The sequence below is a fragment of the Panthera leo genome, chromosome D1 (genome assembly GCF_018350215.1).
Source record: "Panthera leo isolate Ple1 chromosome D1, P.leo_Ple1_pat1.1, whole genome shotgun sequence".
NCBI lineage: Eukaryota > Metazoa > Chordata > Mammalia > Carnivora > Felidae > Panthera > Panthera leo.
Window position 1 is genome coordinate 69,959,148 of NC_056688.1, and position 26,591 is coordinate 69,985,738.

The 26,591-nt window shown below is 36.6% G+C and overlaps 1 protein-coding gene across 6 annotated transcripts in view; it reads left to right on the forward strand.

Moving 5' to 3' along the window:
• Positions 1-26,591, forward strand: part of FAR1 (fatty acyl-CoA reductase 1) — a 74,804-nt gene that overhangs the window by 29,605 nt on the left and 18,608 nt on the right. For 3 of the 6 annotated variants that reach the window (XM_042906861.1, XM_042906864.1, XM_042906860.1), the window contains 7 exons: positions 10,235-10,430; positions 14,264-14,439; positions 21,148-21,327; positions 23,530-23,707; positions 24,740-24,784; positions 24,899-25,017; positions 26,135-26,202. In XM_042906861.1, the coding sequence (XP_042762795.1) occupies positions 10,242-10,430; positions 14,264-14,439; positions 21,148-21,327; positions 23,530-23,707; positions 24,740-24,784; positions 24,899-25,017; positions 26,135-26,202 (955 nt within the window). In that variant the 5' untranslated portion in view covers positions 10,235-10,241. Of the gene's footprint in view, positions 1-8,268; positions 8,369-8,579; positions 8,601-10,234; positions 10,431-14,263; positions 14,440-21,147; positions 21,328-23,529; positions 23,708-24,739; positions 24,785-24,898; positions 25,018-26,134; positions 26,203-26,591 lie in introns of those variants that run through there. The other 3 variants (XM_042906862.1, XM_042906863.1, XM_042906865.1) reach the window with 3 other exon arrangements.

The window sequence follows — 26,591 nt, forward strand, 5'->3', positions numbered from 1 at the left end:
TTTATTGTCTATTCTGCTTTTATTGTCAAATGATTTGGAATTTTAAGAATTCTTCTACCAGAATTTGCCTTTTTTCATGTTAACATTTTCTGTGAAGCAGATTTGTGTCTATCATGTCTGAAGGCCCTGTAGGGGAAAATGCAGTTCTGTTTACTCCTGTAGTGAATTGTGCAAAATGAAACAGACCTTCAAGACCATCTTTTCCAACTTTATACTTTTTCTGAACCTCTTTTCCAGTGCTGTGCACTCAGTCTTTATCAGTGAGCTGATGCCTTTACCTCACCACTAAGGGCAAGTAGAAACTTTATTCCCCCTGCAAAATGTGGGATTTAGTGTGAAGATATTGCTTCAAATTTGGCTCTGCCCATGGGTGTGCTGAGTGACCTAAGGCAAGAAAATTATTAAGGAGGCTTGTGGAAAATTATATCTGAAAACATGAGAGATACAACTTTTTGTGCTTAATAGATTTTCCTTTTCCTTTATTTTTATTATGTATTTTTGTCATCACTGGTGAGTCTTCTGTCAAACTTTGGCTTCAAGCCCTTGGAATTGCCTCTCATTCCTTCTTCCTACCTTGCCCTGCTCTCCACATAATTGTTCACATTTGTCTTTCTTCTTAGCAAGTGTCTGAAACAACTAGTTGACAGAATATTAAGACTTTTAATTACAGTTTTCAGCTCTAATTCAAGGAAAGGAATTCCTATTTCTTGGTACTGAAGAGCTGCTTTTTTTTTTTCTTTGCTAGATTTTTGTGGCTTTCTGAATATTCTAATACCCTAATCTCTCACTTTAATAGCTTTATCTATTGAAAGAACTCCTTTAAAAAAAAAAAAAGTTGAAATCGGAGGTGTAGGATCTGCTCTTTACTTGTTTATCTTAACCAAGTTTCTAAAACTAATGAGACAGCATGATTAGCTTTCCACTAATATTAAGACATTTATTATGAGAGTACTGTTATGTTGCAAGGGTGCAGTTTATATTGACTGAGTGAGTGCTATCTTGAAAGTTCTCTATGGTTTCTCCATTTGTGGCCATTTCAGGCTCTTTTTGCCCATAAGACCTATTTCACGTTCCCTTTTTACAGATAAGGAAACAGGTTCAGAGTAGTAATTTTATCTTAGGATCTCATGGCTTCAAAGTGGTACCATCTGGACTTCAAGTGAGTGAACGTAGGAAGTGAGTGAATGTATCTTCATTTAAGTACATTTGTAATATGTTTTCTTAATGTAAATATAAATACATAATATAAAAGCACCAGGAAAACCCACTTTGGCAAGAATACCTTGAAAGATTAGAAACATTTGGTACCCAGCATTTTTACTGGTCTTTTGAAAGATTTCTGCCTCTTTAACTTTTGAACCATAAGAGAAGGTTTGTTTGTTTTTTAATTTTAGTTGACACACAATGTTAAATTAGTTTCAGGTGTACAGCATAGTGATTCGGTAACTTTATACATTATCTTCTGCTTACCCCAAATGTAGCTACCAACTGTCACCATACAACTCTATTACAGTACCATTGATTAAATCCCTTATTCTGTACTTTTCATCCCTGTGACTTATTCATTCCATGACTGGAAGCCTGTACCTCTCACTCTTGCTTCACCTGTTTTTGCCTATCACCCCACCCCTTCTCTGGCAACCACTAGTTTGTTTTCTGTGTGTATGGGCCTGTTTCTACTTTTTGTTTGTTTGTTTTGTTTTTTAGATTCTACATATGAGTGAAATCATATGGTATTTGTCTTTTTCTGTCTGGCTTATTTCACTTAGCATAATACTCTCTAGCCAAGATATGCTGAGTAATGTTCCATTGTATACGTATATCACATCTTCTTTACCCATTCATCTATGGAGACTTAGGTTGTTTCCATATCTTGGTTATTGTAAATAATGCTGCAAAGAACATAGGAGTGCATTATCTTTTTGAATTAGCGTTTTTGTTTTCTTTGGGTAAATATCCAGTAGTGGAATTACTGAATCATAGGATAATTTTGTTTTAATTTTTTGAGGAGCCTCCGTACTGTTTTCCATAGTGGTTGCACCAATTTACATTCCCATCAGCTGTGCAGGAGGATTCCTTTTCTTCCATATCCTCACAAACGTTGTTTGTGTTTTTTGTCTTTTTGCTGCTAACCATTCTGACAGGTATGGGGTGATATTTCACTGTGGCTTTGATTTGCATCTCTGACAATTAGTGATGTTGAGCATCTTCTCACATGCCTGTTGGCCATTTCTGTATCTTTGGAGAAATATCTATTCAGGTGCTCTGCCCATTTTGGAACGGATTGTTTTGTTTGTTTGTTTGTTTGTTTGTTTCATTGTATAGGTTCTTTATGTATTTTGGATATTAGCCCCTTACTGGATATATCATTTGCAAGTACCTTCTCCCATTCAGTAGGTTGCCTTTTCATTTCGTTGATGGTTTCCTTTGCTGTGCAAAAGCTTTTTATTTTGGTGTAATCCCAGTAGTTTATTTTTGCTTTTGTTTCCCTTGCCTGGGGAGACATGTAGAAAAATATGGCTAAGGTTGAAGTCAACGAGATTACTGCTCATGTTTTCTTCTTCTAGGAGTTTTATGGTTTCAGGTCTCATATTTAGATCTTTAATCCATTTTGAGTTGAGTTTTGTATATGATATAAGAAAGTGGCCCAGTTTCATTCTTTTGTCCAGTTTTTTCAACACCATTTGTTCAAGAGACTGTCTTTTGCCATTGTATGTTCTTGCTTCCTTTGTCATAGATTAATTGGCCATATGAGCATGGGTTTATTCCTGGGCTCTCTATCCTGTTCCACTGACCTGTGTGTCTGTTTTTGTGCCAGTACCATACTGTTTGGATTACTGCAGCTTTGTGGTGTGTCCTAAAATCTGTTGATTGTGCTAGCTCCAACTTTTTCTTCTTTCTCAAGATTGCTTTGGCTATTTGGGGTCTTAAGTGATTCCATACAGATTTTAGTACTATTTGTTGTAGTTCTGTGAGGATAAGGTATTTTTTAAAGAAAATACTCAGCTGCCACTGTTAAGTGATGTTTTCTTGAAGGCAGCTCAAGAACAGTAAAAGTAAATATGAGTCACATTTTATAGCCCCTCCGCCCCAGCACGCAGGAATGATAATGTTGCGGTTTTTCCTCAGCATTGCAGTGCTGCAGCTGTTTTTCAGCAGATGATAGCTTTTGATGTCTTGCTATGTAGAACTCACACAGTCGAAATTGAAACAGCATGCTGTAGGATTGGCAGCATTTTCTTTCCTGGCATTTTCTAGTAGCTTCTGGCTACATTGGCAGGGCTATGTGGAAGATGTTACAAGTCTGGACTTGCCTTAAAAGAATTCTCATTTGTTCTGGCTTTGTCAATAAGTTAGCAGTAGGGTGAAATAAATGTATTGGTGGATGGGGGGAATCAAGGATACTTAGAGTTTGAAAATGCCTAGTGCTTGTAAAGTTTTTGGTGACATTGTGATAAAGTGGGAGATTTATGGGAATTCTGTTCTTTCTTTCGTGAAGAAAACCGTGTAACTCACATGTAAACAGTACCTGAAACTGGTAAGAAGCAGTTTCATCCTGAAACTGTCTTAGCAAGCAGCCTTTCTACTGCTACGCTTGAGGAGAAAGAATTAAGTTTGGTAAAAATTTTCTATTTACAGATTTGCTTTTGAGGCTTTAGAGGAAAGACGTCATTGTAGATGAGGGAAAAAACATGTAGTTGTGTTAGTTTAGGGTTGAGCCAATCGCATATTCAGGCTATAAACCCTCAATTATTAAAGGAAAAACTGCCTGATATTTTTTCTGTTTTAAATGCATATGTACACCTGTGGAAAACTTTCTTGTGCCTGGTATCTAATAGGTACTTAAGAAATGTTTATTGAATACATTTTTGCATATGAAGAAAATGAAGCTCAGAGAGGGAATTAGATGACTTGTTCTAGGTCATATTCTCAGCACACTGTGGTTAACATTTGTAATCAGCATATAGTTGTTATCAATACCTACTGGATTTATTAGGTATATTGATGCAGTTTTTTTCATATCTCCCTTCAGTGGGCTATAGTTTTAATTAGGCTTTCGGTCACTGAAATCTTGAAATAGTCTTGCTTAGACCTGAAGCAGGTTATAACTAGAGTAACCATATAATTTACCGTGCAAACTAAAACACTTCAGAGGACTATACTCAAAATTCAGGTGGGATAGCATGTACAAACCAGCTTTGTTCCAGGCAAACTAAGACCTATGGTCACACGAGGTTTTTATTTTTTAAAGTAAACTTTTTATTGGCATGTAGCATACATTCAGAAAGTCCATAAATCCTGAGTATACAGCTTAATGAATTTTTAAAAACTGAGCCAACCTGCATCAAGAAATAGAACATTACTAGTCTCCCAGAAGCCCCCTCCCACCCTCTTCTGGTCACTGCCTCTTCTTTGCAAGATAACCATTCTTTTAACTGATGAGTTTTTGTCTGTTTTTGAACTTTATGTAAGTGGCATTATGTAGTATGCACTGTTTGTGTCTGGCCTCTTTGGCTCAGCATTCTTGTGGGCCTCATCCATGTTGTATGTAGTGATTGTTCCTTCATTTCATTGTTTTTTTAATATTCCATTGTGTGAATATGCTATAATTTATACAACATACTATTGACAAACATTGGGGTTGTTTTAATTTGGGGCTAACAGGAATAGTGCTCCCATGAACATACTTGTTGATGAGTCTTTTGGTGAATGTATATACTCATTTCTCTTGGGTATATAATTAGAAGTGGAATTGTGAAGTATGATATATGAATGTTCAGCCTTAGTAGGAATGCCACTTTTGCTAAGTGTTAAACCTGTCTGTACTTCCTCTAGCAGTAGGTGAGCGCTCCAGTTTCTCTGCATCCTTACCGATACTGTGTATTGTCTGTCTTTTTCATTTTAGCCATATTGGGGACAGTGTAGTGGGATCACATTGTGATTTTAACTCGATAACTACAGATGGTGAGTTCCTTTTCATGTGCTGATTGACCATTTGGATCTTCTTTGGTAATGCCATTTGGATTCTCCTTTATGTTTGCCTCAAGCCTTTCCCATTTTTCTATCAGTTTATCTCTTCTCCTTGTTGAGTTGTAGTTGTTTATATATTCTGGGTGGTAATCAGTTGTTATTATACATACCACAAATATCTTTTCCTCTAATTTGTCTTTTCTGCTTATTACAGTGTTATGGGATGAACTTAATTTTAGTGTCCTCCAGTTTATCGATATTTTTCTTTTGTGGTTAGCACTTCTTGTGTCCTATTTAAGAAATGTTTGCCTACCCCAATATCATGGAGATGTTCTTTGTCATTTTCTAGGCCTGTAATTATCTTGCCTTTCACATTTAAGTGTATAGTCAATCTAGAGTTCATTTTTTGTGTGTAGTGTGAGGTAGAAGTCAAGATTCATTTTCTTTTAAGTTTCTATTTATTTATTTTTTTAGTGATCTCTACACCCAACATGGGGCTTGAACTCATGACCCTGAGATCAAGCATCACACGCTCTTCCGACTGAGCCAGTAAGGGACCCCCAAAATTCATTTTCTATATGGATAGCAAATTGACTGCATTATTCTTTGTCCTAGTACCACATTCCTGCAGCTTTATAATACATCTTGATATACGGTAATGAAGTTCCCCAGCTTTGTTGTTCTTAGTACTTATCTTGGCTATTATTGGCCCATCGTATTTCCGTAACATTTTAGGATCTTAGTTTCCATCCACAAAAACAGCTTAGGTTTTGATTGGGATTGTATGGACCCTAAGGATGGTGAGTTGACATTTCATTTATTTAGAAGTTGTCTTCTAATCCAGGCATGTAGTAAATCTCTTCATTTATTTAGGTATTGTTTAATTTCTCTCAGTGTTTTGTAGTTTTCAGAATAGAGGTCTCAAATATCTTTCAGATTTACTTCTACCTTCTGGTAGTTTAAAAACATATAATTCACCGAGGTAAAATTTACACAATATAATGAACCATTTTAAAGTGAACAATTTAGGGGTGCCTGGGTGGCTCAGTAGGTTAAGCGTCCGACTTCGGCTCAGGTCATGATCTCGCAGTTCGAGCCCTGCATCGGGCTCTGTGCTGACAGTTCAGAGCCTGGAGCCTGTTTCAGATTCTTTGTCTCCTTCTCTCTCTGACCCTCCCCTGTTCATGCTCTGTCTCTCTCTGTCTCAAAAATAAATAAACGTTAAAAAAAAAAATTTAAAGTGAACAATTTAGTACAGTTCAGTGTTGTGCAGTCACCACCTCCGTCTAGTTCCAAAACATTTCCATCACTGCAGAGTAAAGCTCCTTAAGCATTTTGTCTCCACTGCCCACTCTCCCACCCCTCAGCCCCTGCCAACCACCTGTATGCATTCTGTCTCTATGGATTTATTTATTCTGGATATTTCATATAAATGAAATCCTGTAGTATTGATGTTTTGTATCTGACTTATTTCACTTAGTATGTTAAAAAAAATTTTTTTTTTACATTTTTATTTATTTTTGAGAGAGAGAGAGAGAGAGAGCAAGCGCATACTTGGGGGAGGGGCAGAGAGAAAATGAGACAGAATCCGAAGCAGGATCCAGGCTCTGAGCTGTCAGCACCAGAGCCTGATGTGGGGCTCAAACTCACAAACTGTGAGATCATGACCTGAGTCGAAGTTGAATGCTTAACCAACTGAGCCACCTAGGCGCCCCTCACCTAGTATGTTTTTGAGGCTCATTCCTCGATTGTAGTGTGTGTCAGGTCTTCATTCCTTTTTATGGCCGAATAGTATTCTGCTGTAGGTATATACCATAATTTGTTTATCCATTCATCTGTTAATGGACATTTTGAGCTGTTTGTACTATTTGGCTGTTGTGAACAGTGTACTATAAACACGCATGTACTTGTTCGAGTACCTGTTGGCAGTTTTTGGGGCGTATGCCTCAGAATGGAACTGCAAGGTTGTATAATTCTGTTTAACTTTTTAAGGTGCCACTACCTTTCCCATAGCAGCTGAACCATTTCACGTTCCCACAAGTGATGTGCACGGGTTTTAGTTTCTCTGTGTCTTCCTTAATACTTGCTGTTTTCCATAGTGTTTTGGTGTTTGGGATGGTATCTTAAGGGGTTCCAGTTTTTTGTTACTTCATTTTCCGTGTCGCTGATGTATAGAAATACATTTGCTTTTTTCCATATAAATTTCGTATTTAGCGACCTTCTTAACTTCATTTAATTCTAATAGTTTATTTATGTGTTTATTGGATTTTCTCTATACATCTGGATTTTGGATTTTCAAGTGCTTTCTTATTCTTCTGTTCCTTTTTCATGTACTTTGCTATTTTATGGATGCAATATTTTTGTGAATGGCTTGGAGAATTTCTTTAGAATTTAAATTCTGTTTAAAATTTTATTGCCCTTGTTTCCTTAGCGGTTGATTCTGTTGCTTTTCATTTTGGTTCTTCTTATTTTGTTAGGTATTTCTTAAATATCTGGTGATCTTTGGTTATCTAGTCATGTTTATGAAGGATCAGGGTGGTTGGTTTTGGGGGCTGATACTGGCTGGCTTCCTCTCAGTTTTTTGCGGTCTGTTTTTCCAAAAGAGCTTTTCTCTGAATGAGATTACTGATGCAGAATTCTGTGTGAGTTTATTTGTTTTTTTAAATTTTTTAATGTTACTCATTTTTGAGAGACAGAGACAGAGCATGAGTGGGGGAGGGGCAGAGAGAAAGGGAGATACAGAATCCGAAGCAGGCTCCAGGCTCTGAGCTGTTAGCACAGCGCCCGAAGTGGGGCTCAAACTCACAGACTGTGAGATCTTGACCTGAGCCGAAGTTGGATACCTAACCGACTGAGCTACCCAGTCGCCTGAAGTTTTATAGTAACTTTATTTTTTATTTTTTTAAATGTTTATTTATTTTTGAGAGAGAAAGAGACAGAGCACCAGCAGGGGAGGGGCATAGAGAGAGGGAGACACAGACAGGCTCCAGGCTCTGAGCTGTCAGCACAGAGCCTGATGTGAGGCTCGAACCCATGGACTGTGAGATCATGACCTGAGCTGTAGTCGGATGCTTACTTGACTGAGTCACTTAGGCGCCCCTTTGTGAATTTGTTTTAAGGGCCAACAGCAGCCAGATAGATAGGCTTAGGACCTAAAATTTATTCTAGGGCTCAAGTACTTTGAGACTTTTTTCTTTCGTTGGTTTAGTTTCCTCTCTCTTGATTCTCCACCTCCCCCGTCATTTGTGGATGTCTGGAGCAATGTCAGGCTCAGCCCTACTTTTCTTTTGTCCCTAGCACCCATGCTGGATGTTCTTCTCAGCAGATCTGGATACTAAGCCTTGGGAGCTCAAGTTTATACCGGAAGTAAGGCTGTCTTGAGTGGCTCTGCTGTTCTGTGAGCAATCCTTTAATTCCCTTGATTTCCCTATGACTTTTTTTTAATTTTATTTTTTTATTTTAGAAACAGAGTGTGCACAAGCGGGGGAGAGGGAGAGGGAGAGAGAGAGAATCTTAAGCAGGCTCTACACTCAGCACAGAACCCCAACGCGGTGCTCAATCCCAGGACCCTGGGACCATGAGCTGAGCCAAAACCAAGAGTTGGACACTCAACCGACTGAGCCACCCAGGTGCCCCTGATTTCCCTATGCTTTAATTCAGTTTATTTATCTTTTTATTATTTAAAACTTTATTATTATGTTTATTTATTTTGAGAGAGAGAGAGAGAGACAGAGTGTGAGTGGGGGAGGGGAAGAGAGAGAGGGAGACAGAATACAAAGCAGACTCCAGGCTCTTGAGCTATCAGCGCAGAGCCCCACATGGGGATCAAACCCACGAGTGTGAGATCATGACCTGAACCGAAGTTGATGCTCAACTGACTGAGCCCCCCAGGCACCCTTTTAATTCAGTTTCTTGATTCTGGGCTTGGTGTTCTCTGTTCAGGGAACTGGGACATTTCTTGCCTCCTTATAAGTCCTTTCCTATGCTTGCTTTGCTTGGGTTGCTATTTCTTCTGCTATGGCTTTTCTGTCAACTTAGTCTTATCTTTTTCTTCTAGAAACTCTTTCCTTCTCTCCATTCTGCTTTTTATTTTATTTTATTATTTTTTTTATTAAAAAAAATTTTTTTTTACATTTATTTTTGAGAGACAAAGACAGAGCACAAGTTGGAGAGGGGCAGAGAGAGAATGAGACACAGAATTCGAAGCAGGCTCCAGGCTCTGAGCTGTCAGCACAGAGCCCCACACGGGGCTCGAGAACCATGAGATCATGACCTGGGCCAAAGTCGGATGCCCAACTGGCTGAGCCACCTAGGCACCTCCCTTCTGCTCTTTAATGGGTCTTTTTCTTATCTTTAGATGTTATGAATTTATTATTTTTTTAATTATGAAAGTTAGAACATAAAACACGTGTATCTACTCACTAACTTAAAGAAAACATAAATTGAAGTTCCTATTCTCTGATTGTATTGCACTCCCTCTCATGCATCTGTTAATATCATCTTGTGTGTGCATTTCTGAACAACAAAGAGCATTGTTTTGAAAGGGTTTGAGCTTTGAATAGTGACAGACTGCATGAATCCTTCTGCATCTTGTTTTTTTCCATTCATCATGGTTCTTTTGTTTGTTCAGTCTCTTAGTATACTATCTTTTCTGCTGTTTTAGTGGAATTTGGACAAAGGGGATAATTCAGCTCACGTATTTCTTACTATGACTTTTTTAAAAGGGAGATTTAAGCACCTTTTGGATATATTGTCACTACAGACATGGAAGAGAAAGGACTTGATGTTACCTCTTCTTGTTTCAACTGGTGATGATAGGCGAATATGATACCCCGCCATGTTATACAAGCTAGACAGTTGAGTCTTGCTGCTGACCTCTATTTGGTGTTATAAATCCTTTTGGAGACAGTGAAATAGAATTCATTTGTGTGTAGGGTTTAACTGAGGTTTAAGTGAAGATTTGAGTTCTTATTGCTGGAAGGAATTTTTAGAAGTCATTTAGTACATACTGGACTAAAGAAACCTAGGCCCAGAGAAGGTGAGTGACTTGTCTGAGGTGATCCAGGTGGAAAACACAGGGGCCAGAAATCACTTTTGCAGTTCGTTATTCTTTCCACTTTACTACAGTTAACCAGAGGTTAAAGTCCCCTTTTGCTAATATTCAACTTTGACTTTTGCCTGTTTATTTGAATAGCAAGAGATTTTTAGTGCATAAGAAGTAACAAATCTTTGAACTGATCTTTATTTGCTGTGTTTTCCTTAGGATCAGAATGGTTTCAATCCCAGAGTACTATGAAGGCAAGAATGTCCTCCTCACTGGAGCTACCGGTTTCCTAGGGAAGGTACTTCTGGAAAAGTTGCTGAGGTCTTGTCCTAAGGTGAATTCAGTATATGTTTTGGTGAGGCAGAAAGCGGGACAGACACCCCAAGAGCGAGTAGAAGAAGTTATTAGTGGCAAGGTAAGTGTAGAAAATGATCACTTGGAAGAAAGAAAAGAACGTGTGTATGTATAATTACTGTAATCATCAACAGTTCAGTTTATTTCTTCAGTGTCCTGAAAAAATTAGTACCAAAAAAACAGTCGTGCAGGATGGTAATAAATGGGATATGACTTGTGATCAGTAGGAGAAAGGAAGGTTTCCTCTGTGATGGGCAAAATTGTATAACAAGTTCTAAAATAGCTATATGGTACATACTTAATGTGTTTTCAGAATATTTGGAACATATTGTTTGTAATTACTAGATATTTTAAATAGTATTCAGAATAATAATAACGAAGACGTAGTTTCTAACTACCTAATGTGCTGTGAAACACTGTGCTGTGATAACACTTAAAAATTTGTAAGCACTGATTGCTTCCCATAACAGTATTAGGAAGTAGAAAAGTCACATATTATTATTGGACAAATAACATGATGACAGAGGGGTAATATAGGATATGAGAATATGTCATGTATTTTGAACCTTTAGAAAAATATTGCTAAGAAAAAAATGGAAATGAGCTGGAGTAAAATTATTTCATAATCCTAAGCTTTGAATTCTCTCAGAATGAATGAATTAGATTATCTGACATTCATTGATAGTAAGTTTAGTACAGTAGCTATGTAAGTTTTTAGTTATTAGGTATTATCTAGTACCTTTTAATCACTTGTAATTAGTATGCTTTAATTCCCTTCTTGATTACTCCCTCCCCTAGTGGGAGGTGATTCATTGTTACTCATTTTTTATATTTCAGAAAACATTTACTATGCATATTCAGTGCTGGGAACTTGATTGATGTAGGGGGTTGAATGGAGGGATAAATAAGATAGAATCCTTGCCATAATGAAGATTGCCTACAAGTTAGAGAGTTTTTAAGAGAGAAGAGAGGGTATAGAAGTGTCAAGAGAGACCAAATAGGAACAGTTATTGAAGTTAATGTCTTGGTTGGAATTGGGGCTCGGGTAAAATGTCAAAGATTTGGGCATCTCCTCTGGGACCTCCAGGGCAGTGGATCTAAAGACTTTTCTCCACAATAAGTCTAATTTGTAAAGAGAAAGCATACCTTACACTTATTAAAGCCTGCAATTTATTGAACTTATGTGACTTAACCAAAACATATGACCATTATTTTCAATATAAAGATACTTTGTCCTCATATATTTGTCTAAATTTTGACTAAAGTAATCCATAAAATTGTGTCATTTTATCTATGCCTTTAATTCCTTCCTGATCCGTCCTGCCACTTAATCCTAGGCTACTCATTCCCCATTATGTGTATAGCATTGCTAGTAAATCAATAAGATGAGTTTTTTTTTATGTCAAGTATCAATGAATGCGCACTTGAAGTTAGTAAGAAACTTAAAGGTAAAGCCTGCTATGATTTTGAAACAGGAGTAAAGAGCATAGGCTAGGAGCATATGCTGTAGTGGGACATTGTCTTATAGTACAGTTTCTCAAACTATTGACATTTTGGACAGGATAATTTTTCATTATCAGGAGTTGTCCTGTGCATTGTAAGGTGATCAGCAGCATTCTTGACTCCACCTGCTAGATGCCAGAAGCCCCTTCCCCCCACACTCCCAGTCGTGACAATCAAAAATGTCTCCAGATGTCACCAGATGTTCCCTGGGGGGTACAATTTCCCCAAGGTGAGAACCACTGATGAATGTCTCTGGGAAAGGAAACTCCATTAAGATGGTGATGATTAACTAAAATAATTAACCACAAAATAAATTCTAGAAAGGGAATAAAGTATATCAAAGAGGGCATTAGTGAACATAGTAAAGGAGGAACTAATTAGGGTACCGGTGAATTAAAAGCACCGGAAGACATAGTATTGAATAAATAGCTAGAAAGGGAAGAGTATCAGGTTTGAGATGTAACTTGTGAAACAGCATGAGCCTGTCTTGGTGGTGGAGATATCTGATACGATGGGGAGTTAAAAGGTCCTTGGCAATCTGGGAGAATGAAAAATGTAAATTCAAGGTGTTAAAAGTACTTTTCTGATCATTCCTCAGGTTGATTTTTTTCTGCTTGCCCCTTAAATATTGATATTCTCCAGAGTTCTGTCCTAGGCCTTGATCTCGTCTAGATCCAGTTAGGTGATTACTCAGCACCTTCTGTTTTATGTGAGACAAATGGTTGTATTTTAAATTAGATTTGGAAAAAGCTTCATCTAGTCTGGACCTTGGGTGCTCATCACTGCTGCTACCTGGGTGGTCTTCTATTCCCAGGGCTACCTGTGTGGGGGTAGTAAAGTCTATTTGGGTGGCCTGGCTCTTCTCTCCCCTAAACTCCCAGACCCACGGAGCCAGTTGTTTCTACTAGACCTGTCTTCTGGATGCCACATGGGCACTTCACACCCATCCTTCAGAAAACTGAACTTGTATCTCCATAACTGTACTTCTTGCTCTTCCAGTATTTTCCACCTAATGAATTTATTCACTTAACAAGTGTTCATCATGTCCGCATCTTGCCAGGCGCTCGGCTATTTACGACCTGTGTGCTGAGCAAAGTAGATGTGGTCCCTGTCCTTGTGGAGTTCACATTTCCTTATCCCTCATGTTGAGTCATTGGCCAAGTCATACTGACTTCTTTTTAACTCCCCAAACATAAATGCTGTCTCACTTTCAGGTGGTTATACATGCTGCTTTCTGTGCCTGGAACACTGTTCTTCAACTTTATAATCTCTGGTCCTTCCCCAGCTCGGTTAGTTGTTTCTCCCATACAGTCCCATAGCACTGTAATATTACCCTATTTTATTACCTTTAACACTGTATATTAATTGTTCGTTTGTCTGATTTTTCCAATCAGACTCTAAAGAGCTTGAGGCAAAGATTATTGCTTTGTTTTCTCAGTGTCTAGAAGGTGCCTGGCTCATATGAAGTACTTGGTAGATATGTAATAATATAAGAACACATTAATATTGAAGTCACTAGCTAACAGTAGTAGAAGGGAAGTGAAAGTGAAAATTATATGTGCTGTCTATAGACTTTCTTTCCAGATCGAGAATCTCTGCTTAAACTGCAAGTATGGACTTGAAATGAAATGGAGAGTCAAAGTGTAATAGAGGAGGGATCTGGAGATAGCATCAGTGCTCTTCTGTGAAATCTGGGATGAAAAATTAAATTTGACTCACAACTGAATGTGCCTTTACACTGTAATCATTTTGGGATCTAACTGAATCTTTAGTTAATTCATTCCTTCTGGAATACTTAAATAATATTGAATTTTTGGGTTAGAATCCTGTATATATGCTATTTCTCAAGTTTGTCCCAGAGTCTAATCTGCATATTTGCTTACCAGTATTTTTTTTCCTTCAACGTACTTTTTTTTCCCCTTAAACTTTGGTCTCAGATTTTATGTAGACTACGAATAATGGTATTGTACTGTAATCAACTGAAATGGAATAAAACCAAAAATAAAATGAAGTGATATATTAAGATCTGGATTTTAGAAATTTGAATGGTCATTTTAAACATTGTCCTAATGTCTGTACTGTTTAAGTCTGAGGGACAATATAATCTAGTCAGCAAAGGCGTGAACAGTTCAGATTTAACTCTGCACACTACCAGCTCTGTGTCCTTGGCAAGTTACTTAACCTCTGTATATCTCAGATTCCTCATCTGTAAAATGGGGATAATAATGTGGGCTTCATAGGGTGTTTTATATACAGAATGATGGCAATTAAGAATAGAAATTTTAGGATGAACTTAGTTGGCATTTTAAGAATAGCGATCCTTGGTGGGGTGCTAATGGGTTTTAGAAAGTTGAAAAATACTGCCTTAAAATACTTTTTCCCCTTGGATAGCTCTTTGACAGATTGAGAGATGAAAATCCAGATTTTAGAGAGAAAGTTATAGCGATCAACAGTGAACTCACCCAACCTAAACTGGCTCTTAGTGAAGAAGATAAAGAGATCATCATAGATTCTATCAATATTATATTCCACTGTGCAGCTACAGTAAGGTTTAATGAAAATTTAAGGTAAGTAAAGATATTATATGATATGTGAACTTCAACATAGTTAAAAGATCTATTTGAATTCTTTTTAGTCAAATTGTTTTGAAAGTGATTTGAAACTGTTTGCCCTGTGTCAGTTGTAGCTTTTGGTGACCTAAAGAGTGTTAAAGGAGTTTTTCTCCTTGTTATCAATTTAAAAACATTGGATAGCTAGTGTCTGTGTATTAGAAGAAGTTGCCATGAATTTAAGTGTAGGGCAGGGAAACACAGAGTAGAAGAAAGAGAAATTTACCTTCAGTAGGAGTGTTAGTTTTAACAACTAATAGTGTTTGTTTCCTCTTCCTCCACTTTTTCAGAAACCTATACCCCAGCAGATTTATTTTTCCACTCCACACATACCCATCTGAAAATTAGAAAAAAATTAGGCTCAGGTTTTGTAGCATAAGATAAAATGGCTTATAAACTTAAGTCATACCTTGTGTTTTTTTAAAAAACTTGGTAGCAGTGTTAGGGATAGGCTACATTGGACATGAGTTTAATTAGAAAAATAACCTGGACTTCTGTCCAGATGCCTTTTCTTTTTTTAAAAAAAAAAAATTTTTTTTTAACATTTATTCATTTGTGAGAGACAGAGAGAGACGGAGCATGAGCAGGGAAGGGGCAGAGAGAGGGAGACACAGAATCTGAAACAGGCTCCAGGCTCTGAGCTGTCAGCACAGAGCCCGATGAGGGGCTCAAACTCACGGACTGCGAGATCATGACCTGAGCCGAATTCGGGTGCTCAACCGACTGAGCCACCCAGGCGCCCCTGTCCAGATGCCTTTTCAAGAAAAAAGCTTTTTAAATGTTTACTTTTTTTAAAAAAAAGTCTAACAAATATGTACTTCGAAAAATGGTGCTTATTCAAAGGATTCTTTTTGATGGTATGTTCAAAAATACCATTTTATAATGTTAATCTAATTGTATGGTCGATTGTATGCCAGTTAAAGTGGTGCAGATTATTTTAGGTTTCACAATTACTTGAAGGCCTTCCTAGAATGTTTTTAAGTTAAATTTTGATTATAAAGGGTTTTGAGATTATTTCTCATCAAGTCTTCTATATAGAAGTATAAACCTTAATTGATACTATATATATATAATGTGACAGTTCAGTGCCAAAGCATTAAAATATGTTTTGCCTATGTTCCAGGTGAGGGCACTGTAGTAGTCACTTACATTTCTTTAATTGTACTTTATAGTTTTCAGGGTATTTTCTCATGCATTATTTTATTCTGTGCTAATGTTACCACTGTGATATCGTGGGGCAAGTCCATTTTATACTTGAGTGTACCAGAAAGGACATGAGCTTTGGAATTACATACCTTAGTTTTAACTTTGACTTTATCTTTTATTATCTGGTGATAATAATTTATTTATTTTTAGTTGTTTCTCTGCAGCCGTTATGTGTTCATGATTCAAAAGTGACAAAAGAATCTTAGTAGAGGTATGGTAGAATCTCACTTTCATAAAAGATGTGTGTACATATATGTGTATTTAGATAACATCTTTCGATACTTGCCACTTATCTTTGGATAGTGTGATTACAGGTAGGTTTTTAGTATTAAATAGTCAACCTAACAGATATTTCCCCCCATAGTTCTAGCTTTCATTATTTTTCATAACCAACAGAAAATTCACACAGCCTTATGAAACTGTTTTCAAGAAAAACAGGTATATGTTTATTGGATAATTGTGCTGTAGGTGCTTTTAAATGGGAAATTGATTTGCAGACTGGCAACATTAATTAGGATGAAACTCCTCAAAGTGACTTACGAACCAAATTTTCAAGGAACCTTCTCCCTCTGTCTATCCTCCTCAGGGTACACGGGGCTACCATTAACAAAAGGGAAATCTTTACATTATTCTCTCTTTTACTAGCGATCTCATAGTGGAATGGGCATTATAGATGAATTATAAACTCTGTTGCCTTGTCAAGGCATCTATATTTACTGACCTAACCTTAGTCATTACATTGAAATTATTGTTTTCTGGTAAGCAGTTTTAATGGATATTAACATGTAAGTGGGAATATTGCAACATTAGATTTGGGCCATACATTCTAAAATACCATAGTTTAGGGGGGCGCTTAGGTGACTCAGTTGGTTGAGCATCCGACTTTGGCTCAGGTCATGATCTCACAGTTCGTGAGCTTGAGCCCCGTGTCAGGCTCTGTGCTGATGGCTCGGAGCCTGGAGCCTGCTTCGCATCCTGTGTCTCCCTCTCTCTCTGCTCCTTCTCTGCCTCACACGTTGTCTCTCTCTCAAAAATAAATAAAGATTAATTTTTTTTTTTTAAATACCGTAGGTTGGTATATAATAACTGTTTAAAAAACAGTTACTCTTTATAATCATTTTTTAAGTTAACCCACAAATAAAAAATGGCACAAAGCCTTTATTGCCAGGGCAAAAAATAACCCAGATTATACTTCCAATATTATACCCAGTATTTTGGGAGAAACCAAGATAAATTGCACAGAGATCCTGTTTGCAAAGTCCATATAGTCTAATAAGGGAGATAGATTGCTTAAATAACCATAATAAAGCGTAGAAAATAAGGAGTTACTGAAGAGCATACATTAAGTGCTGTGAGAATTGAGAGGCAGTAGAGCTCATTTAGTTTTAGATATGGTGGTTTATAAACCTTGAGGTGGGAAAAAGTGGGTATCAAGATTATGCATTATAAAGAAATACTGACCTGAGAAAGATGAGGAGAGAGTGATTTTGAGGATAATGAAGGGAGTTTCTTAAATAGTTGATCCTGGGTTTTGGTGCCCCTAAGGTAATAAGGAAAGTGAAGGTCGGACAGGGCCTGTGGAGTTGAGAGTAGGAGAGTATCAAGAAACTAGTGTGAGATGTCAGAGATGTAGCAATTGGAACATGAGAATATGTGACTATGAACTTTATGAATAGGAGAGTAGGTGTCAAGAAAGGAGTAGAAGTGAAGATGGATGATGAGAAGAGATCAAGAAGCTAAGTTGAGTCTAAGGGCATCAACTCTCCACTTAAGAATGCATTATGAATCTTAGGAATTCCTGGAAAATGTGTTAAAAATGCAGAATCTTAGACTATACTTGCAAAATTCAGACCCTCTGGTTTGGGATAGTACCCGGGAATCTTAATTTGTAGCAAGACCTCTGGGTATGATTTTAAATTATAGACGTCTGGGTCTCTTACCTTAAGATTGATTAATTGGTCCCTAGACATCTGTGTCTGCATCTTCATTAAATTAAGAAAAAAAAATCAGCAGTAGTAGTGGTGAGATCTCACTTAGGAAGCATTTTCTCAGAAGTGGGGAAGGAGGAAAGAGATATCAGAATGGCCTGGGGAGCTTATTTAAAATATAGTTTTCTAGGCTTCAATTCAGACATTACAAGGTGTCTGAGGGTGAGGTCCAACAATCTACATTTTTTCTTTTCTTTTTTAAATGTTCATTTATTTTGAGAGAGAGTGTGAGTGAGCATGAGCAGGGAAGGGGCAGAGAGAGAGGGAGAATCCCAAGCAGGCTCTGTGCTATCGGCACAGAACCCAATGTGGGGCGTGATCTCATGGAACTGTGAGGTCATGGACCTGAGCCAATCAAGACTCTTAACCGACTTAACTACCCAGGTGCCCCAGTCTACATTTTTAATAAGCTCTCAGGTGTCTGTCATGGCAAGCATGAGATCTCTGGTATAAGGTCTTAGTATTATCAACACATATTTTGTATAATTTTTTTTAATGTTTAGTTTTGAGAGAGAGACAGACAGAATGCCGCGGGGAAGGGGCAGAGAGAGACACACTCACAGATCCAAAGCAGGCTTCAGGCTCTGAGCTGTCAGTACAGAGCCTGACTTGGGACTCAGACTCATGAACCATGATATCATGACCTGAGCTGAAGTCGGACGCTTAACAGACGAGCCACTCAGGCGCCCCTATCAATGCAAATTTTGAACAGTCCAGAATGTCTGTACAAGATAGATGAACAAGAAAATTTATTGGCAGTTAAAGTTGAATTCTTCCTTTTTTTTTGGAACGGCTTCTATGTCCGTGTTAATGACAGGGATCATAATTATAAAGATTTGTTCATTTTGCCCCATCTTCCAAAAGCTAATGTTATTTAAGATGCATTTATGACTCCATATAATCAAACCGTGAGAATATTTTATACACACACACACACACACACACACACACACACACACATATATTTTTAGTATTAAATGCTTTCTGATCTAACATGTCAGGGTCTCAGCCTGAAGTTCAATGGAGTAGAAATTGAATGGTGGTAAAATAGAGCGAGATTATTAGCGTTGCAGAGATACTAAAAGTTATTTATGGGGGCATAATATGCCTTCAGGTTTGGGCTCTCAGGTACAGGAGTAGTAGACAGGTACACAAGTGTTCTCTCTGAAGTTATTCCTTATTTTCAGTGACCCAGAAATTCTGTCACCGTCCTCAGAAACCTGTAACAGAATATCCTTTGTGTACTGCTCCCAAAACACTATTCTCCCCAGCTTCATTGTTTTGCAAATGCAAAAGAAAATAGCTTATTGCCTTACAGTCCAGTGGACTGTATCTTCTCTGTGAAATGTCTTTTTTGCTGGAATTCCATTTGAACAGATTCCCTCCCACCTCACTTGAGGTAAGGAAGAAAAAAGCTATACTCCTGGTTGTAAATCTCAAACCAATTATTTCATAAAAAAAAAAAAAAAAAAATCCTTCTAGTATGTTTTCATGAACCCTCGGATTCTATTAAATTTAAAGAAAAAATAATGCACAGGAGTTTTTCTCTCATGAATTATTTCTTGTTCTTGGTGACCCAGAACTTGTTGTCCCGTCCTCAGGAACCCGTAACAGAATATTCTCTGTACACCTCTTCCAAATCAGTACCCTCCCCATCCCCACTGTTGTGCAAAGGTGATAGACATCAAAGCCCTGCTTTAGAGTCAAGTGGACCAGATTCTATCAGTGACCTATCCTGGCCTTTTAAAAGAATAATTGGATTTTTTTTTCTTCTTAAGTACTGAAAATGTAAGAATTCTGGAAAGTACTTAAAACCACCGATTGTTATTTTAAAACAAATTCTTTTGTTGTCTCTCTTTGAACATAAAACGTAAACGTAGGATTTCTGATTTAGGGAAACAATTTCCACATTTCTAATTTCTTTCATTGTTAAAATTTTTGTGATGTGCTGGTATTCCACCATGTTGATATGCCATAATTTATGTATTGTTCCCTAGATATAGAAAATTTAGGGAATTTTTATTTCTTTCTTTGAAAAATTAGTGTTAGGTCAAGATTTTCCTCCAAGATAATTTCAGTAGGTTAACTAGATGAGTAATTATATCCTTTTTATACTTCCTGCTACTACTTTGTCTTAATCTCTTTTGGATCAGTTTTATCAGTGTAGTTATCGACAATGTATTACTTTGCCAGTTTTAGCACAGTATTACTGGTATTATATCAACTTTTTCCCCCCTTTCAAGTAACAAGCTATAAATCTTAATAGAAAAGGTTAATAGAAAGCAAAACTATCCACCATCTCATTACCTTTAGTAATATTTACTGAATGCCTGTTTCAGTGCCTATTGAGGAATAATGCTAATTACTTGCAAGCTTTTCATTTCATTTAATTTTATGCAAATCTTAGTAGGTAGACTCTGTTATAGTTCCCATTTACTGGTGAGGAAACTGAGGCCTGAGTGCTTGACTGATGATGCAAGGTCACCCAGTGCTAGCTGATAGGTAGGCCAAGTCAGAATTTGAAGCCAGGTCTTACTCTAGAGTCTTGTTCTTAATCCTGCTTTACTTTTTATAATGTGTATATTTAAAAAATATTCATGCAGATATCCCATGTTTTTATAGTTGTCATATAATTATTTTAAATGACTCTTTTCTTTGATTGTGATAAAATACTACTTTGTTGAAGTTTATTCATTTCATTCATAGTGAATATCCGGGCTCTCTAGGCTTTCACTATTACTAGATGATGCTTCATTGATTAGTTTTCTACATATTTACTTTTGCATTTGTGAAATTATTTATTTTGAATAAATTTCAAGAATAGAATAATACATGGATCATTTTTGAATCTTGTGACAAAATGTACCCATTTTATTATAATACCCCTTTGAATTTTATAAGCTAGTCTTTAAAGTGTTTGGATTAATTACTACACAGGGAAACAAACGTATTCTGGATTATATGTTATAATATAACTTCATGTGTCTGAGTTTTCTTTGACTGTTTTAGCCTTACTGGTGACTCTGCCTTAGAATTTTAAAATTACTTAACCATTCTGCTTTCTTCTCTTTTGTAATTCCACATCCTGAAACAGTATACTTCTAAAAATCAAAGTGCAAGAGAAGTCTAACATGGCTTCAAAATGTATGTATAAAAGCCAAAGACTGAAGTTTTCTGTTTTTATTTCTGGGTTATTTAAAAATTTTAATTTGTACTTTTATTTTTTAAATACTACTATAAGATTTATTTTATAATCAGAAAATCTTTCTTTTTAAACACAGCGGATAGAATGGATGCTCTTTATATTGAAATAAAATACACAAAATCAGACCTAAGGGATCAGTTGTAAAGAAACAAAAATCTCTGTCTTCCTAATGGAAATTAATTTTTTTTTAGCAGGTGAAATCAGTTCCTTTCGAATTTTTCACTGGGAAAGCTTCCCAATTTTTCATTGTTACTTTTTCTTTTACAGAGATGCTGTTCAGTTAAATGTGATTGCTACACGTCAGCTTATTCTCCTTGCACAACAAATGAAGAATCTGGAAGTATTCATGCATGTATCAACAGCATATGCCTACTGCAATCGAAAGCATATTGATGAAGTAGTCTATCCACCTCCTGTGGATCCCAAGAAACTGATTGATTCTTTAGAGTATGTTTGTTTTAAATTTATACACACTTGCTTTGATCCCCAAACTTTGGAGCCAAAGTTTTATCTATTTATATGTGTCTCTTGGTCTATTTCAGTTTCTCTCTCTTTCTTTCCACTTCTCTTCTCTCTCTCCACCTACGCGTATGTGTACATTTATCTCTTTCTTATTCAACAAATTATTACATACCTACTCTGTGCTGCTTATTGTATAGATTTATATCTGCATGACTGATGGTGAGGTCAGTGTTGAGCTTGAACTTTTGACCAGGTGTGATGGTTGGAGGAAGGTCTCTGAACAGCTCATCCACGATAAAGTCTGCATGGCCAGGATTTCATTTGTTTCAGGCTGCGCTTTCTCATAAAGTGAAACAAACAAACAGAATCAGAGCAAAAACAAAAAGTAGGGTCTTTTCTTCTTTAATGGACTAGAATTATAGAAAATTCCCGTGTACATCATATCTAAACATAATTGTTAATCCTCATATAATAACCCTGTGGGCTTCTTTTTTTTTCTTGTCTGTTTCCCTTAGGTCTTCTTTCGTTCCCCAAATCCTATCCACTTTCAGTTATTGTCCCCTGCTTTCTCATATTATCTTCTTCCAAAGGGCACTATAGAGTATTCATTGCTTCTCCAGGTTTTCTCCTAAAATAAGCACATAATAAGTCTTTTTCTTTAAGGCTTTCCTGCTGATCAGTGTGAGGAAACAGACAGATTGTAAGAAAATAAGTAAAATAAGAATGAGAGCTTACCAAGACGTTCTTGTAATTCCCTGGTTTCTGTTTTCTAACTCCATTTCTTAGATGGTCCCAGATGTTTACCTCATGGTCTCAACAGGTCAGTAGTCAGAAGTGTTTAATATCTCTGGGAGAAGTTGAATGTAGAAGTTAATGAAGCTTTTTACTTTTTCTCTTTTTAGCAATTGGTGTATCCAAACATCTAAGTTTCTGAGAAAGAGCTTGTAACCTTCTAATTCTGCACCTCCTTTCTTTGTTTACAAAGAAATGTAGCTAACGGATAATTTTAGAGTAACTCATGGATTGGCTTTATGAACTCAACTCCCAGTGATAAGTCTTCCTGCCTAATGTCTCCTTGGTTTAGCCAGTTTGTTGTTGTTATTGTTGTTGTTGTAATGTAGCAACTGTTCCATTTTTCAAGGCTCCTCTCCACTGTGGAATTGTTCCTAAGTTGAGTAGCAGCCTCCCTTCAATTTTGTTAGGTTCTTTTTCTTCCACACACAAAAAGTACTTCCACATACAGAAGAAAGCTTACCTTAATAATTTCTGTTTTGTGCTTCCTCATCAGTTAGTAGGGTATCTTTTGAGTGTGATAATACACTAAGTGTACAAGTCTGTGTAACATTATAAACAGTAAGGAAGAGTATTTGCAGACAGGTACATACATAATGGAATTGGAAATGGAGAATTGGAAAGACCATGGGTATCACCTAGTGTATCACCCTCCTTTTATATAGGATCAGAGTGGACCTTTTCTTCAGAGATATTGAGAGAATTGGAGGAATTTTGTGACTTCATAGTAGGTTGCTAGTTGAATTTTTATAGCATGGTTCAGTTTATTTTGATCATTTACTTTAGTATTTGTTAGTCTCGCTGGTGAGAACATAATAGTTTTTAGTGCTTTACATGAACTACTTAGACCACTAGGTCTTTTATATTAATTGTAAATGTATGTTCATTGCAACTGTTTATTGCAACATATTATGTATGCTGTTTTGGTCATTATATACAGGTCTATAATTCTTAATATGAAATCTAAATTTTGGAATTTATTTGGACTTCAGAAAGGAAATATAATCTCTGTGTATTATGCAATATGAAATAATGAGATCTGGGATAGTACCCCTGATTAAACATATTTGAAGTGTATGAATATTTACCCTAAGTGGTATTTTTTACAAGGCCACAGATCAGTTGAGATCAGTTATTGCTACCTACCATATTATTTATGAAAGAACTCGTGGCTTTCAGACCTTTTTGGATATAGAAATTGTATATAGGAGATGTGGACTTGTAGTTGATGTTTAATGAAAGTAAGATTAACTTCCATTTATTTTTTTTTAGTAAAAGTTGTCAAATCAATTGAGTCAGAGCAACAGATACGTTTGAATATGCAAACTTAAGTGGTTTTGATTTTATAGTAAAACATCTGAAAATATTTTTGCATGCAATTTCCTTGTTAACCAGGTGGATGGATGATGGCCTGGTAAATGATATCACACCAAAATTGATAGGAGACAGACCTAATACATACATATACACGAAAGCATTGGCAGAATATGTTGTACAACAAGAAGGAGCAAAGCTAAATGTGGCGATTGTAAGGCCATCGATTGTTGGTGCCAGTTGGAAAGAACCTTTTCCAGTAAGTTGTTAGAAATCTTTGTAAATAATGGAATTGAGAATTATAAGTTTTGTCTCTGTTTAAAAAGAGTTGGCAGTTGTTTGATATAAGAGCAGGTGTTATTTACTGTGCGTGGCTTACTGTGGCAAAATTGTTCTCATAGAGACACTTCTCTTGGTACTTTTATTTGTAATGTAATGCCACGGATATAGAAATGCAGGTAAACATTTTAAAAATCTTAACTAAAAATTAAATCAAAGGCTGTGATATTGTCTGGAGTCAAAGCATACCTTGCCTTACGCGTTTTCTTTGTGACTGACAAGATACTGGCCTCTGACACATCAACATTTGTTGGCTTTTAAAATTATTTACTGATTAGTTTCCCTTGTGGAGGTGAAGGCAATAGAACTGAAAATATTCAGGACCTTATTTTATTTCATTTGCTTTTTAGTACCAAAAAGAGGAAAGCCTTCCAACGTGTAGGCTTCTCCCTGTATAGATCACAAGCTAAGAAAGGTATAAGACATTTCTATGATAATTTGCTGTGGAAAAGCAGGACATTACGGTATTTATGAATCCCTGGAGTAAGATGATATAAACTAACAGATGAATTGATTTAGGAAAAATCTGGGTCTCTATAATTATAGGAAGTATAGTCTCTTTTGTTGCTTTGACAAGTGTTCTCTTTTCCTCTGTTTTATTCTGAGGAGGATTTCCCTTTTCCCCCTAATCTCGCGATGCTGCCTCAGTAAATAGCACAGAATCAAACTTGTGCAAGTTTAATTTAGCTAAAATGTTTGACAAGTATAAACTCCTTTTTATAAAATTCTCTTTGTAGAGAGTTAATTAATGGAAGAGGAGGTAACTCTCTGAAAATGACTTCAGGGCAGACTGCTTTTGTTTAGGAAGGAGAGAGAGATTCTGGCCTGAATCTAGTCTTTTAGTTTTTAGAAGAAAACTGCTAAGTATACATATGGGGTTGTAGATTTCAAATAATAAATCTCTAGTTTTATAATATTTCTAAGCTCACTCTATTTTTAACTTTTGTATTAGGGATGGATTGATAACTTTAATGGACCAAGTGGTCTCTTTATTGCGGTAAGTAAATCTTTTGATTGATTTAATATTCTACATATTTTTCTGTTTTCTGTATGTCTTATATATGCATTCTGGCTTATATATCTTAAGGTGTTTTTTTTAATTTCAACAAAGGCAGGGAAAGGAATTCTTCGAACAATGCGTGCCTCCAACAATGCCCTTGCAGATCTTGTTCCTGTAGATGTAGTTGTCAACACGAGTCTTGCGGCAGCCTGGTATTCCGGAGTTAATAGGTATATGAGGTGACAATGTCACTTGTTAAATATGTAGTAACTGTACAGGGAAAATGGAGCTAATGACTAATGTTAATTAATCCTTACTGATATGTATAGGTATTACCACTTCCAACTGCAAGAACTGGTTTAATCACAGGTAATATAGCAAGTAGTTCCATTAGCTATAATTAAGAATTAATGTTAATTTTCATATACTACCTACAGGATGGGACAAGTTCATTCGGGATTAAAAATGAGAAAACCCCCAAACCCTACCACCCCCTGTTGCTTTTTAAATCCAAACTAAAACTTGGTGTAAACTCAATGTATAAAAAATCTGAAACTCTCGGAGATGGCACACTAGAGCAGCTTGAATCAACTCAGGCCTCTTTTTAAAAGGGAGTAGTAGCATTTACAGGTAACTCTTAATATATTTTTTCCCTAATCAATAAACTGCCTTGGGGCGCCTGGGTGGCTCAGTCAGTTAAGCGTCCGACTTCAGCTCAGGTCACGATCTCACGGTCCGGGAGTTCGAGCCCCGCGTCGGGCTCTGGGCTGATGGCTCAGAGCCTGGAGCCTGTTTCCGATTCTGTGTCTCCCTCTCTCTCTGCCCCTCCCCCGTTCATGCTCAGTCTCTGTCTCAAAAATAAACAAACATTAAAAAAATTTAAAAAAATAAAAAAATAAAATAAAATAAACTGCCTTATTTTTTTTAAGCCCGTATTTTATATTCCAGAAAAAGAGAGATATAATTATATGTGTATATTGTTTCTGGTAAAAGAGAACTCAGCCCATAAGTTTTTTAAACTAGAGCCTCTGAGATAGGACGAGCTGTAGTTGTTTGTCATTTTTGTTACATTTAAAAACAGATAGTCCTGCTAGTATAAGCAAGAAAAACATGAAAAGAAAAACAATTTTTTTTAATAATTTTTTTTGGTAGGGGAGGGAAAAAAGGGTAGTTTTATATAGTCCTTCAGACATAAAAATTAATCCTTTAAGGTTAATTTTTAAAATAATCAATGTAGAAAAGGTACCCAGCATCCTTATTTCTTCCTACTTGAATATTGTATAAGATTTCGATTGGATAAGTCCAGCCTCTTTTTATGTTTCATTACTTTGATCTTTGTCTTTGCAGACCAAGAAACATCATGGTGTATAACTGCACAACAGGCAGCACTAATCCTTTCCACTGGGGTGAAGTTGGTATGATTTTACCTGTGTTTTTGAATGTTAGAATAAATCTTAAAGAACTTCAAATGTTCACTGAGTTGTTATGTTAGAATACACCCGTGAGGCATTAAAGCCACTGAGTTAGCAATTTATTCTTATTTTAGTTGCCACATTAGCCAGTACTGCTTTGTGATCCTTAGCAGTACTTCACAAATTAAAAAATATCCTGCAGTATATTCCCTCCTTGGCCCACCCTTGTCTGTTTTTCTGCTGCTGTCTGTGGCAACCCTGACAGATGCCCATGGCAATGAAACAGGGCTTCTTTTCCTCCCTTGTGGGTGCTCTCAATCCTGATGTTGTTGATCCAAAGGCAATATCCCTTCCAACTACAAGAGTTGTTATATCACAGGAGCTAGCTGGCT